The 15,904-nt window shown below is 41.6% G+C and overlaps 1 protein-coding gene across 1 annotated transcript; it reads right to left on the reverse strand.

Moving 5' to 3' along the window:
- Positions 1 to 247: 247 nt before the first annotated feature.
- On the reverse strand, positions 248 to 13,733 carry VDAC3 (voltage dependent anion channel 3). The gene is made up of 9 exons (XM_079909443.1): positions 13,435 to 13,733; positions 11,218 to 11,286; positions 10,353 to 10,402; positions 7,184 to 7,336; positions 6,298 to 6,350; positions 4,992 to 5,219; positions 3,621 to 3,771; positions 2,740 to 2,797; positions 248 to 1,379 (listed from the first exon to the last, which is right to left on the reverse strand). Exons 2-9 carry the CDS (start codon positions 11,282 to 11,284, stop codon positions 1,288 to 1,290), a joined length of 852 nt encoding a protein of 283 aa, XP_079765569.1. The 5' UTR covers positions 11,285 to 11,286; positions 13,435 to 13,733; the 3' UTR covers positions 248 to 1,287.
- Between the last annotated feature and the right edge of the window lie 2,171 nt (positions 13,734 to 15,904).

A 15,904-nucleotide genomic window follows, 5' to 3' on the forward strand; every position in this document is an offset into this window, starting at 1 on the left:
CGGAATAAACAAAGGCCACATTTATACAAAAGTGCAAAAATTAAAAATATGAGGGATATTTATACAAACAGAGGACTCTGCTGTTAACTTTGTAAGTATGTTGCAAGACAAGATATGCATTTTAACATTTTATATAGATAGATATTTATATAATCTCTAAAGACACTGAAAAATATCGCAAGGACACATGTCAAACTATTAGTGGCAGTGGAAGAAGGAGGGACTGGAGAGAGGAATGGGAATTTTCACTTTTATTTATGTCTACATTGACTGAATCTGTAGCAACCAGAACATATTTTGTTAAAAAAAAAAAAAGATTTTCAAAAGGAGCTCTACTCTTAGAAAGATGATTTACCAGTAAGCCCTGAAGACATCATAGTCTACTCATTTCTTTTCTAAACTGGTATTTCCATCCTCTGGCCATCACTCTTCTAGATCTAGTCATCAAAAGCGTTGTCCTGAGGCCCGGGGGGGCCATGGATGCACCCCATCCAGCTGTGACCCCTCCCAACAGCCTCTCCCTGGCAGCATTTCCCCCAGTTGTCCTCTTTCCTTTGCCCTCTTTTCATCCACTCACACGCTCACTATCCCTCAGCAGCTTTACAAAACTACCAACAGGATACAGTCTCTCACACTGCAACAGGTGGCAAGGACCTCGGCAAATGTGCTTCTAACCCCCAGAACAAAGCGCGCCGTCTGACAACGCGGCCTGACCGCAGAAGAGCAGCAGGAGAGCGGGGACGAGCGGCAGCACAGACGATTCAGACACACATCCCACGGGTGAGTGCTTTTCACAACAAAATCAATCACGCCAAATATAAGAAACCAGCACTGGCAAGTGAGATGACCAATTATGTTCCAAATGTGATGGGTTTATTTTATTTTACTCTGATGCAAAACGAAAGATTCCACTACCGCAGAGACCGATATATTACAAGGTCATGAAAAAGTGGTGTGGGACATGCAGGACGTGATGGACACCTGGAGGGTCGGGTCATCTCCTTTGTAACATGACACTACATGTCGCTGAGCAACACATTGAAAATAACACTGCAGAACTGAACTGAAACGTGGCACGAACATGACAACTTCCGGGCATGCCTTCAGGCACACCTCCCTTAGGCTGGACTCGATATCTAGGCTTCTGTGTGAGGAGGATTACAATTCTTTGGAAGAATAAGAAGTTCACACCTTTGAAATCTCACAGAAGAATTTTAAGGCCAAAACATAGTGGGTTGACTTCTCTTCACCTCCAGGGACAAAGCTGATGCTCTATTCAAAACCACATTAAGCTTCTAGTTCAAATCCCAGCCCGACCTTGTGCCCTCCTGCATTGAAGTTCTTTCCATCGATTAGAGCTGACAGGGTCAGTTTCACTCCTAGGAAGAAGCAAACACCACAATCACTTGTAACAAGCATTACAATCAGATCTGCATTTCCTAGAAACAATGGGTGGAATCAATGGCATGGGTTACAGCTGGCTATGAGATTACCTCTGTTACTAACTCCATGCCAGGTTATCCACAGCCACCTGATCTGTAAAGCAGTCATGGCACACTTTATTTGGAGTTCACGGTTAAGAATGATGAGTGATCAACCAAACTCACAAGCCACAGTAACCAAGTTATTATTAGGAATACAGTAAGTCCCCTATATACAAACCTCCAAGCTGTGAACTTTCAAAGATGCGAACGTGTGTTCACACGTCCAGTCATGGAAGTTAGTTCACGTGTCTGGCAAACATGGTCACATGTGTGCATCCTCTACAAGTGGCTGTGCTTTTGTGTACTTTACTGTACAGTACTGTATAGAATACAGTAGTACGGTATCTCTATTTCAAGCCCAGGATGTCCAGAAGCAAGCACAAAAGCAGTGGTGATGTAGCTGGTACAGTACTACCCAGACATCACTAGATCGTCTCTTCAAGAGGGTAGACAGAATTGAATCCAGCAAGGAGCCAGAACCTGTGCCATCAGCGTCAGCCATGAGTGAAATGGCAGCTTGCGCTCCATCTCCTGTTGCTGACGACCCTTCAGCTCTACCATCTCCCACCTCCTCTCCCTCCTCCAGTCAGTAACTCTTCTTGCCTGTCCACTCGATGCCAGCCCCTGTGTGCCAGCTGTTGTACTGGACTACTGTACTTTTTAAGGTAGTGTACTGAAAGATTAAAAATGTTTTATTTGTTGTGCTTGTTTTTTTATGTATTATTTGTGTGAAAAGTATTATAAACCTATCACAATACAGTACTATATAGCCAATTGTGTTAGCTGGGTACCTAGGCTAACTCTGTTGGACTTACGAACAAACTGGACTTACAAACGCGCTCTTGGAACAGAACTCGTTTATATGTAGGGAACTTACTGTACAAAAATTTTTTTTTTTTTTTTTTTTGCGTTACGCGGGCCTCTCACTGTTGCGGCCTCCAGGCTCCAGACGCGCAGGCTCAGCGGCCATGGCTCACGGGCCCAGCCGCTCCGCGGCATGTGGGATCTTCCTGGACCGGGGCACGAACCCGTGTCCCCTACATCGGCAGGCGGACTCTCAACCACTGCGCCACCAGGGAAGCCCCCAAAAATATTTTTTTAAACAGAAGTGCTCAATCTGTTTTACTTCGAACAACCAAATGTTACAAAACGGTCTGAATCAACCTAAAGTGATTGCAGGTTGTCTGTAGGTTCTTTTCATTATTCCTCAATCACCTTCTACCCCTAGCCCATAGTTATTCACTCCTTTACTCACCTGGTCGAAGGGTCTGAGTATAACCCAGTCCAATCAGGCTGGCATTATTCACTTTAGCCTAAGATTAGGAGATGAAATAGAAACAGTTAGAGAACAATCAATTTCATAATATGTAAGTCCAACATAACCACTCCATGCATCAGATTTCCAAAGCTGAAACACCTTAGGACCAATCCAGAATTAGTAAAACTGAAAACTTAATTAATAAAAGATAAATCTTTTAAGAAGTCAGTAGAGGACAGAGGGGACCTTGAGAATGCATGCTTAAAGGCCTCGAGCAAAATTTTAAAACACTGTGCAGCCAAACATCCCTCCTGTGAACTGAATTCTTTTGAGTTACCAGTTTTACAGCCTCCGACAGTGGTATGAGCATGAACTCTGGTGAGAGACAGATCTGGGATCAAATCTTGGCACCTGTCTCTTATTGTGTGACCTTGGGCAAGTTACCTGACCTCTCTAAGTCTCAGCTCCCTCATCTATAAAATGCAGATGAGGGTAACACTACTCATCCAATAATTAGTTGTGAGGGTTAAATGAGATAATACACATAAAGTCTTAGCATAGGGCCTGAAATTTAAGAGCTCAATTAGTGTTATTAACAAGAATTACCAATGGCAACAGGAATAGTAATTGAAACCCAGGAACTTACAGATAAGAAAATTTTGAGGCCAAAGAGATAAAATGACTTTAGGTCAGACAACAAATACAGAAGGAACTAAGATTAGAACCCACAGCTCCTGACTTCAGGTATATGCTCTTTTCACTACACAATGCGTAGCTCAAAGTTAATAAAGAACATGCAAACTACAACCACATCACAGCATCCATTTACGACTTAGACGAAACCCTAAGAGCAGACCCAATCTGCAGCACATTCTTACACACAGAGAAGTTCTACAGTCCAGCTTGTACTTAGCGGCGATGCCGAAACGGGTGTTGTTACTGCCAGCCGTCCACGCGAGGTTTATTGATGTTTCAATCTTCTCGTTCACCTTCTGGTAGATCGACCCTCCAAATTCAGTGCCATCGTTCCTGTTTTCACAGCGTAAGAAAAGTCATAAATATCTAGTTTGTTACAATATGGAAACAAATTCGAAGACTAACTAAATCGGGTCTTATTTTACAGCTACAGACTTCAGCAGACTTCTAGCACAACAGACTTCCAAACAAACCGGTTATGTGATTTATAGCCACCTAATTAAAGCACAGTAACATCTGACTCATTTACTTGGCTCCTCCACAAGACATGAATTTCTTAGACACAATTCAATTATGCACAAAGGCAGACACCTCAAGTAAGTATGATCTGTATGTCTCTGACATGTTCACAGTATTTAGAAACTTCAAAGTAGAGTTATATAAAGATTCTGCAAAAAAAAATATATAGTAGTACAAGCCAATTCTGGATTTCACTCAAAACACAATCTTAGCATTAGAAAGCACCCTCCAGACAATAGCTACAGTGCATGGCCCCAGGGAAGTACACGACGTATTGCTTCAGAGCACCTCAGCAGTCAGTCCCTGAGTTTTCATAATACTGTTGCATCAATTTCAATGCCTCTTTCTACACCACTAGCGACTTTATTTAAGTGGAACAGACTGTCTAGTGGAAAGCAATCTGTAACACTTCAAAAACACAGAGCTGATCCTTTGCTTTTCTTCCTGGGACAGCAGCAGTGCCCAGTAGGCCAAGACATAAAATACAGTTTATAAGTTCAAATTCATGTAACCACCAGGCTGCAGCCTACAGACTTGAACCCAGGACTGCTCTGAGGACTTCTGCTACTTCTGAATACAACCCAGGTAACTGGTTCTGACCAGGGTACCTGAAAACCTCCAGAGAATTACACTGGGGATGCTCCAGGATGCTCAGACCAATTAGGGGGTTGTTCATGATCCTAACAGACCTGCTTCTAGAAATTGACAAGATGAACAGGGAACCAGAGGAAGCAGGAACGCCTCCAAAGGATCCCTTCTACCAGGAGGTGACCCCTGCCCCGGGCCCTCTCCATCCCAGTGGCTGGGGTACAGGCTCAGAGGCCAGCAACTGCCAGCAGCACAACACCAGCGCCAAGTGCACTAACTCTGCAGTGCTTTGCCGACTACGAGCGGCACACTGTAGCTGTATGTCCACCAAGGCATGACGTCATGCCAGCACCACCCCATCCAACCTTCTCCACATGCTAATGGCTACCATCCTCTAGGCGACTGTGCCGGCACTAAAGGAGGAACTCTGAACTGTGAATACTCACACGTGAGTGTGCAGCTGGAAGTCTGCAGCCTTGTAACCCAGGGCGAAATTATTCTGTGACAGTTTGGATTTGGCTGTATCAAAACTCATCTGATAGCCAGCAAGCCAACCTTCAATGGCCAACACAGCCCAGCCATAGATGGTTGGTCCAGAAAAATCTATATCAACATTACTGCCAAGACTGAAACAATCCCGTTTATAGGAGGCCTTCAATTTCCCACTCTTCTTTCTGTAAAAAAAACCAAATGAAAACAGCACAAGTTTTCACTGCTGTCCAGAAATTTTTAGAGTAAGATCCCTCCTCTCCCATAATGTAAATACTGTTTTGGCAGGTGGCCCATATACAGTAAAAATGTTTCAAATGACAGCTCTACAAATGTAATTTTGTTAGGATTAGAAATATATATACTATTTTTTACCTATTCCTCGCTGTAAGTTCAAATGATAGGGTATTTCATGATTAATTTCATGAAAGCATAAGTATAAAAAGGTGTAAGATATTTCAGTACCAAATTAATAATCTGAATGTATATGTATACAGACATATAAGAAACCAAATTTCTTTAAATGTTTCCAAATGCTACAAAAGGTAATGCCCGACAAACTTCTAAACTATTAACCTGTCATAGAGAGAAGTGTACTTTTTTTTTTTAATAAGCATATTTATTTTCCTTAGGCCAGTGTTTTCTCCCTGGACAATGTTAGATGGATGGAACAGAAGTGTACATTTTTGAAGGACAATACTGAAAACACGAAATCAGTTCTTAATAGTCCTGTGCTTGTCCTGAAGACAACACAGGTGTGTAGCAGGAAGGACACGCCTGCTGTTACAGTGGAGGAGAAATGCCACGTGGCCCCCATCGAGCACCTGTCCTTTAGAGAGAGGCAGGTAGGAAACAACATAATCCCCATTTTTCAGATGAAAAAACTGAGTCAGAGAAGTTGGGGGATTTATAAAGGCTAAGAAATCAAGTAAGCAGAACTATTCTTTGCAGTGTTCTGGTGCCAGGAGACTACACTCTTCTCTTAAGATGTTAACTTCTCAGCAAGACATCACATCCGTGAATCTTCAGGACAGCTTAAAAAATATCTCGTCTCAGACCCCTCTAGCTCCTACATTTTTTCTACTAGGTGCCTCTTTGAGTGTCACATAGGGAGTGTCCTCAGGGAGGGTCCCTCCCTCCCTCCTGCACACACAGGTCTCTGTGCCCCTCACCTCCAGAGCTCCTCCTGCAGTTCCCTGCCCTAGACCCCTCTATCCCTTCAAGCCACAAGACCATTTCAGAAAATGGGGTTGGGATAATTACCCTGTGTTCGGTACAAATATGGTATCAAGAGTCAGTTTCAACCCTTCAGCCAACTGAAAAATAAAGATTTCAAATTAACAATCAGCAATTTTTGATTCTTCTCTTGACTTGAAAAACCAATTCTAAAGTTTTCTCTAACTTCCTAACAAATAAGAAAGTCATTAAAGAAAGCCAAATATTAAATGATTTAATAAATTTCCTCTTCTTCCTTCCCTGCCCCCTATCCCACTCCCCTCACCCCCAGGCTTCATCATGATTCTCTCACCCAAAAAAAGGCTAAAACATACAGGTCAAATCCTGTTATAGCCAATAATGTAAATTAGAGTACAAAACCAGAAAATCCCAATACAACAAAATAACTGTGATACTCTCTTGAAATTATTGTAACTGGACATTTAACAAGCCAACCTAAGTAATTTATTCAGCTATGTATACATAAGCATTATCTATATATGGTAATGTGCAAATAAACATACTTCAAAAACTAGTGCCCTGAATGTAGCAGGCACTTGACAACTGCTGAAACATTTTCTCTTTGAAAACATTAAAGAATTTTAGAAACATTTTTCTGTGGAGTCAATTTTGCAATGATTACAAAACAAAATTAAATTAGATCACTACAAATAGCTTGGTCTACTCAGGAGAGGCTCAGCTGTGTAACAATAAGTATTATAGAACTGGTCAGAACAAAAGATATCATAATTACGTACACAGCAACAAAACCTTACTTTCTAGAAACATAAAACATACCAAAGAAGGCCACATGCAGAGAAAAAAATACGAAAACTAGACAGGGTTGCAAGATCTCAAATTATATTTGGGATTTGTTCATCATTTTATCCCCAAGATAATTTTACCCTACAAATATCTTCCAACGCTCTCTTACCTTATTCTCCAAAGAGACTTCTGTCCCAAGAGTATTGTCTGTGTTCCACTTTTGGGTGAAGGTCAGTCCATAGTTACAAATCTTGTATTTGGTCTCTAGGTTGCCTGATGCTTTCCCTGTATCAGTGTAAGCATGACCAGAAGTAGAAAATTCCTGGTAAGAAAAAATAATTACTTTAAAATCAGCTTATGAGATAAAAAATATTCATTCCAGAAAGTAATGTTCAATGTAACAGAAACCAACACAACTTACTTTTTACCACAGCCCTACTCTGCAGCAACTTATTTCCTGCTTTCCTTCCTTCTTTCCAGTCTCTAAATATTTTAACCAGTCTTGCATCTTCCCATTACTCCACCTCTCTTACTGATATTTCTGTGCCATATACTCTCTTACTAAATGGGAATCTCTCTTTTAAAAGAAAAATATCTTTACTGAAAATAAATGCCTTTTCTAAAAAGACAAAAATATTGAATCTTAAATATGTACTTTCATGACACGAAAAAGACTATCAGTTCTCTATCGTACCTTGTGAACTATTAGTTAACTTTAAAGTCCTTAAAAATCCCCAAACACTAGAAGCCCTAGATTGCCCCCTTTTAATAGGGCCAGAACTTTAATGCATTAAAAAGCCTTATTTTTATTGTGGTGAAATACACTTAACATAAAATTTATCATTTTAACCATATTTATGTGTACAGTTCACTGGCATTAAGTACATTCACACTGTTATAAAAACTTTATTGCTTTTGTCCACAAAACTATCCATAAGACTATCAGCGTACACAATTTCAATAATTGAAAGTACCCATTTTTCACAAGAAAATGGAATGTTGTAACTTATCCCTCTTCCCTGTCAAATAGTTACTATGAATGCCTTAAAATATATCCTCCTCCCAGTTAGGTGTCCCTCAGTCATATGACAATAAGCAATTAGAAATAGATCTCCTTCTAGGGGAAGCAAACAGTCAACACCTGTCACTGTCAATCTATGAACTGTCAAGAAAAAACGTTTCTGATTGGCCCTGTTTTTAAAGAACATTTCTGAAATACTGCCAACAGTAAAGAAACCCTGCCAACCCTGCCCCCTAACGCTCGTTCTACAGGCTGATGAAACAACTGGGAAACTGTGATCTGTTTATCTACACCACGCAGAAAGTTTTCAAAGAGAATATCACACTGCACACTAAGGGCAAGGCCTTGGTAAAACACGATAAAATGCTAGTCATGTTTAATAGTTCACATCACTTTCTTTTAGTAGATCCAGCTACCTAGTGTTTCATTTTTCACATTTACCTTTCATAAACTTGCAAGTATAGCAAATATAAACCTTAATTTTGGTGCAAAAAATAAAGGTAAAAGAGTATTTAGTCTATATTTCTTTCTTATCATCATCATTTCTTAGTCTGAAGCTCTGTCAAAAATCTAAAATGCCAGAGGTACAAATCTCAAAGAAAAGGCTAGAATTTTCCTAAGTTGAGTTCCAGGCTCACAATTGCTTCAGTTTTTGTCTAATTTCATAATTAGCTCAAACAGTGCAAAATATATTTATAACATCTACGGTTCTGCATTAAATGCTAGTATGCAACAAAACAATCATGAAAATGTTACTGTTATAGATGGCATATCATAAAAATACCAAGATACGATCAAGAAAATTTGGAGCAGTGGATGAAATTTACCCTGAATCAGTACCAGAGAACAAAAGCAGCCATAAAAACAAGCACACAAATACACTGTTTCTCTTACCATCTGAATGAATATTCACACACAACAGCAGCATGAAAGGGAGATAAAATTTTAGTTGTTGATTTTTGCAAGACAAACCTACCTTGAGCAAATTCTGAAGTACTAATCAAAATGAGTATAACTTTTCTAATTTATAGGTGATATAACAAAATCCCATCCTAGTAGGGGAGTTGCATACATATTTATTCACTACTAGAAAACCCAGGGAAAGAATCTTAGTGACAAACCAGGACTATATGAAGCATAAGACAAAGTACCATAAATACTCCACATGCTTCTTGCCCTTCTAATTTAATCATTATATCCAGAAATAAAATTTGCGCTGGTTTGAATAGGTAAATACCAAACAAAAAAGATGCAGCCAATAAAGAGAAATCAGAGAATAAGGTGAGGGTAAAGTTGATCTATTTGCTGAGACTTACTTAAAGAAAGCTCTGGTTAGTGACGCTTTGATAATACACTGATATATCCTTTACCATATTCTAACTTCCAGTAAAAAAGACTTTATGAACATTAATAAAAACTGTAGACTAATCTTCTACATGCATTTCTACATTTGTTTCAACTAATCATGAAGGGACAGAGACTAAAATTAATTTGTTTTTGTAAAAGGGCAACAAAATTTGCATGAACCCAATACAAGGGAAGCAAAGATTTTAGTGTCCATATACATATTCATGAAAGTATAAAGATATGGCATGGGTCAAAAATATATATATATATACACATACATATGTATACATATAAAGATATGGCATGGGTCAAAAATATATATATATATATATATATACATACATATGTATACATATATTCTGTATCTTCTGAGAATAAGACTCAGAATACTCTTATTATGACAAACACAAAGGGTCTCCCCCCAAATTCAACCTGACTGTCCTTGGGCTCAAGTGGCTGGGCAGCTCACTGAAATCTGAGAGCAGGACAAAGCTGTAGGGAAGACAGCATAGCACCAAAAGTATATGCCGTTTCAAGTAACTTGACTAAACAGTGATTTTTAAACAGGCTTCTTTAACTTAATTATGCTACATCTATTAAAAATATATTAAGGGCCTTCCCTGGTGGTGCAGTGGTTGAGAATCCACCTGCCAATACAGGGGACACGGGTTTGATCCCTGGTCCAGGAAGACCCCAGGTGCCACAGAGCAACTAAGCCCATGCACCACAACTACTGAGCCTGCGCTCTAGAGCCCGCGAGCCACAACTACTGAAGCCCGTGCACCTAGAGCCTGTGCTCTGCAACAAGAGAAGCCACCGCAACGAGGAGCCCGTGCACCGCAACGAAGAGCAGCCCCGCTTGCCACAACTAGAGAAAGCCTGCGTGCAGCAACGAAGGCCCAACGCAGCCAAAAATATAATTAATTAATTGATTGAAAAAAAAATATATATATATATATTAAGTACTTACCACTCCACTACATGATTTGGTTCTCAGATCTATTTTGACCATGCCAAATCCTAGACACACACAGAAATACACATTAATGTACAAAATGTGACATGCACTCCAGTCTTTGCAACTTAGAAATTATGAAAATAGTCCATAGTACATTCCATGGAAAGTACTCAGTATTCTTGTTAGGTGAGAGTTCCACAAGGAATTGAATTATAACAAAATAACTTAAGTTTAATTTTTAAGTTCCCTCAAAATAATAAAGACATATTTTGAAAATATAAGTTAAAAAAACAAATGGATGAAAGGAATATGTACTATTTTAAGAACCAAAATTATTAGAAATTATGCAGATATATATATACAAGCTTAAAATATATAATTAACATTACTAGTTAATAAAAAATCAAATGTGTACAGCACAAAAAATTAAAAATGCAAAGACTAAATTTTTAAAACTAAATGTCCACTTGCTTTCAAACACTGTATGTTCCTCCAAAGAAGTCAAAAGCTGTGTCTTCACCCTCGTGAAAATACTGCCATTATCTGGCGGAGGAAAGCTACACCCCCTACGTTAGCTGTCCCCAGGGCTAACCAAAGGGGGCACACATATTACAGAGTTGTATGATTTCACCCAACAGATAACACTAAATACGCAAATGCTATGTATGTGTTAATGTACACAACAGCTTTTAATGCCTGTGGGACTCTACCGCTAAAAACAGAAGTCTAGTAACCTGCTAATGGTGATCCCCTTAAATCTTGTAAAATAGATTAATGCTGACTTAACCTCATTCTACTAAGCACAGTCTCTCCCATATAGTAGGCATTCAGTACGAATGCTTACCCCCAGATTGGCAATTCACAATAGCATACTTACCATATCCTTTGTTGAAGACATCCTTGGCAGCCTTTCCTAGGTCACAGTAAGTCGGTGTGTTACACATATCTTATAAAGAAAAATGAGGACAAGGGAATAAAAGTAACTATTTAGTATTTATTCACTGTTCAGCTGTTTAGTTCTGTGAGAAGAGGTATATAGTTTTTTCTTCCTTTGTGTCATTAATGCTTATGCCCTAATGCAAGCCAAGTTAAGAGAAAGCATGCTGCTCCTTTAAAAAGAGCTTTCCAGAATGCTAGAGAATAAAAGGGTTTTTCATGAGATTCACAAAGGTCATCTTTCTGATTGCATTGCAAAGAAAAGAAATTTCTCCCAGGCTGAAGGAGATGCTCTGTTAAACTGGACTTTTACTTTTTAAAAAAATGCAAAAATGTACATTAGAAAAACATTTCTCGGGCTGTTATAAAGCCAAAGAGCTGTGTAAGATGTCAAGGTAAATTTTCTGAGGATCTGTAAAACAGATGCAATTAAACATCTTCAGGGTTACCGTTTTTGCCACTCTGACATTCAGTTCTTAAGAATTACCACACTAATTGAAATGTATTCACCCAGAGTATGCCCTCTCTCAAAACTCTTCTTAAAATAAAGTGCTATAATCTTACCTAGTAACCAGATATAGGACAGGGTCTACATGCAGCGGTCTGCTCCCCCAAATCAGTATACACTCTAAAGTTACAGCCTTCAAAACCCAAGGGGCTTGACTTTTCATCTTGCCTACTTAGTATTCAGCCAGCCTTTCTACTGTCAAGATGACCCTCACATCAAAATCTCAGGCCTATTGACACTGCTGAACATACCACTCCTTTGCCCTGTGCACCACGGGAAACCTCTTCCTGCAGCAGCCTCAACAGCCACATCCAACAGGTCATAGAACCACCTCAAGCAACCCCACTGGCCCCATTACTACACCAGAAACATCCAGAGCACCAGCTAGCCCCTGAACCACCGACACAACCGAAGGTATTTAGTTCTATTTGGCTGAGCTCTTAATCTGGCCTGCTGCTAAGTTTCTGCCTATCCCACCACACCTTAACACTACACACACTTTATGGTGCACTTCGTAATTGTGAATTCACTTAAAATTTGTCCCTTAACCTAAACCTGTCAAATATGACAGATATTAGGATATGTTAAGAGAACAGAGTATTAAAATATACATAAAGTTAAGAAGAAAGCGTAAAGGTGAGAGGAGATAAATGTACTGACTCATGGCCATCCTAAAGCTTTGTTGTTCTAAGCCACAAGGTTTCGTAGTTCACTCCCAGAGCAATTGATTTACAATTCAGTCCTCTGTATTCAAAGGATCAATTTTAGGCTTTTTACACATTGCCAACTGCAATCTGATATTACTCTTTATGATCACAACCGATGCCGGTATCTGTTGAAATGTTTCCCGAAATGCAGGCACTACGTATTCAAATAGAAATGTTAAGGCTTTACAGTCTGGTTTTTTCTCTACTGACAAGAGAAAAGATACACTTAAATGTTTAGAAACATCCATCCAGGGACCCATTACAGTCTTTTAGCATTTTCCTTCTTTTTCAAAACGACCTGCCAGACACTTTGCAAAAGTCGTGTAGGGGGTTGGACCTCAATTTTACCTAGTTCAAGCTTACTTTTTCAGGCCCAGGATCCTGATGGGAAGTGCACTGCTGGTATGATCAAGCAAAAACTCGAGAAGCCCCAGAGACGACATGTTCCGCACATTTCCATGACTACAAATGCACTTGTCCGTGGGCACGCACAGCGCACCGGGGTTGCAGGAGCCGCAGTCGGGGGATGGGGGTGACGGGTTAGTTATAACCCAGCTTCACACGATTACTAACGGGACCGTCAGCTCGCCTCGCCCCTTGAAGGTGCACATTCAGCATCCTCCCCTCGGCGGCAGGGAGTGGAAGAGCCCCCCTGATGGTGGGCTCCAATGCCAGGGAGGAAGCCGGGGGCGGGGGTGGGTTCGGGGTTCGAGGACCCGACTTCCCTCGAAACCAACCTCCCGTCCGGCCTGACGCCCGGAGAGTCCTGGGGACCGGCCGGGCGCAAGCAGGTGGCGACGCGGCGGTGCATCACCCGAGGGGCCGGTCCCCGCCGACCCCGCCCGCTGGCCCGCGCCCCGTTAGGCGGCCCTTCCTCCCGCAGGGCCCTGCCGGTCGCCCCGCCCCCGCCCGGCCGCCGGCCCGAGGCCCCGGCTGGCCTCACCTCCGACGGAAGGACCTGTCCGCTCAGCCAGGAGGGCGCGCCCGCTCCGCCAGGACACCGAAGAAAGTCTTCAGAGCAACGCCGTCCGCGCCTGCGCGGCCCCACGCCCGCGGCGCCTGCGCGCCCCGAGCCCCGCGTCGCGGCTGCGCCGGAGTGTCGCGCCGGGGTCGCGCGCGGCAGGCCCGAGGCGGACCTACATCTCCAACCGTCCGAGTGCGCGCGTGCGCGGCAGGGGCCGGCGCGCAGGGACGGGCGGAGGTTGACGTGGGGCGCGCAAGCCGGGCGACCGCACCTTTGTCCGCGAGGGGCCCACTCTCGCGAGAAGGCGCGGAGACTACTAGTTACCGTTGCCAGGGGAGGGGCCGCGGCGGCGGATGCGGCGGTACCAGCCACTCCGCAGTGGATGCTGGCACAGCCGACCCCGGCGTCTTCTTCTCTGGCGGATGCCTGGCAGATCTGTATGGGAATTTCGTGTAAGGGTGACTAAAATTCAAGAATGTGGCCCTTAGGTCATCTCGTCTTAAGGATGAGAAAAATAAGTCCCGAGGGGGTAAGTGACGTGACTTATTCAAGATGACACAGGGTAAATGATATTTCAAAGGCAGAGAGGAGATGGAGGCGGGAAAGCTCTCCTTCAGAGACGAACTGCAGCTCATAAGTGTAGAAAAAATTATAGAAATAGGAAATCACCACTTTGGAGCCACCAATAACTGATTCAAGCAAAATTCATCGATAGATGCTGGACGGTTGAGGATATTCATACAGTTCCAAAGTGTCATCCCACAGGTTACTTAGTGAAGAGAAAAGGGTACCTTCACATCAAAGAAGTCACCCTCAATCGAGTGATCAAACTTGACATCACCAGGGATGGTACAGACTGACATCACATGCTCATTCTTGCCAAAAAAGTGACTTCTCTCTATTCACAAGGAAACAATCCGATTGAGGGACAATCCAAATTGAGGGACATTCTGCAAAACAACCACCTGGTCTCTTCGAAAATGTAAATTTCATGAAATATTAAGAAAAAGGCTAGTGAACTGTTCTAGATTAAAGGAGACAAAGATAGGACTCCAAGACCAATGTGATTCTAAATTGCACCCAGGATCAAAAAACAAAAAGCATCAAAAAATAAAAACAAAAAACATCTATTGAGGATCATTCTTGGGTCAACTGAGAAAACTTGAATGTCGACTATAGTAGTATTGTAACATGTAAAATTTTCTGAGAGTGATGATTATACCTTGATTATGCAGAAATGGCCTGGTGTTTAGGAGATACGTGCTGAAGTATTTAGGCATGAAATAGCATGTGTCTGCAACTAACTCTCAAATGGTCAAGGGAAAAAACATGCAAAATGTTAACAACTGGTGTAGCTAGGTGGAGCATATGTGGATGTTCGTTGCATTATTCTTGAAACTTTCCGATAAGTTTAAAATTTTTCAAAATAAAAAGTTGGGAAGAAAAAAACCCCACAAAGTCTTTGATATTCAGTTCCTGGTACCAGGTTGCTGCTTGAATCAAGAGGCAAAGATTATTTCCCTGCTGTGTGTAAGGCATTTCAGGCTAATAAGAGATAAGATACATGCTCCCAAAGGACTCATAATGTAAGACTTGGACAAATACCTGCTGAATGAGGCAGAAGATGATAAATGTCATCAACAAAGGAATAGAACTCAGTAGGCTAAACAAAATGAGCTTTGTAGTCAAAAGAGGCTGGGTTTGTATCTCACATCTGCCAACTCTGTGGTGTTTGGCGAGCAACTTAACCTCTCTATGCCTCTGTTTCTACATCTGTGAAACAGAACTAAATAAGGTCTACTTCAGAGGATTGTAGTGAATAGTAAAGAAAATAATGTATCCAGAGCACATAACAATCTACCTGACATATGGAAAATGTTCATTAGTTAATAACACAGATGAAAATATGCTATAAGTGATTAAAAGCTGTACAGGCAAAACTACGTTTATTCACATACATATGCATATTAGAGCCACAACTTCAGCCTGTACTTTGGCACAGACCTGGACTTTGTCGGGTACAACAGGCCATTGAAGGCTGTAAAGAGCACTTTGAATGGGAATTTGGCAACATTCCTTCCTTGGGCTTCTTTATCCAAAGACCTTTCTTCTGAAGGGAACTGATAACACCAGTCCCAGGTCATGCACCAAAAGACCTCCTCTTTCTCCCAGCACCTGATGCAGGAAGATGGTAAAAGAAATTGTTAAGGAAAACGGCGGCTGCAGAGGGAATCATTCCTTTGCTTGCTATCTCTCTGGCCCCGCCGGCTTATCAGGATCCACGTTAACCCTCAACGTCCATATCAAGCCTCTAGCCTCTGCCACCTCCAATCTACAGCCATTGCTCACCCCCGACCCACAATGGGCTCTAAGCTCTTGGGAGGCATAGAAAGGACTTTCTCAGTCCAACTTCTAATCACCTGGCATTCTTCTCCTATAAAATGTCTAG

The sequence above is a fragment of the Stenella coeruleoalba genome (assembly GCF_951394435.1).
Source record: "Stenella coeruleoalba genome assembly, chromosome: 21".
NCBI classification, from domain to species: Eukaryota; Metazoa; Chordata; class Mammalia; order Artiodactyla; family Delphinidae; genus Stenella; species Stenella coeruleoalba.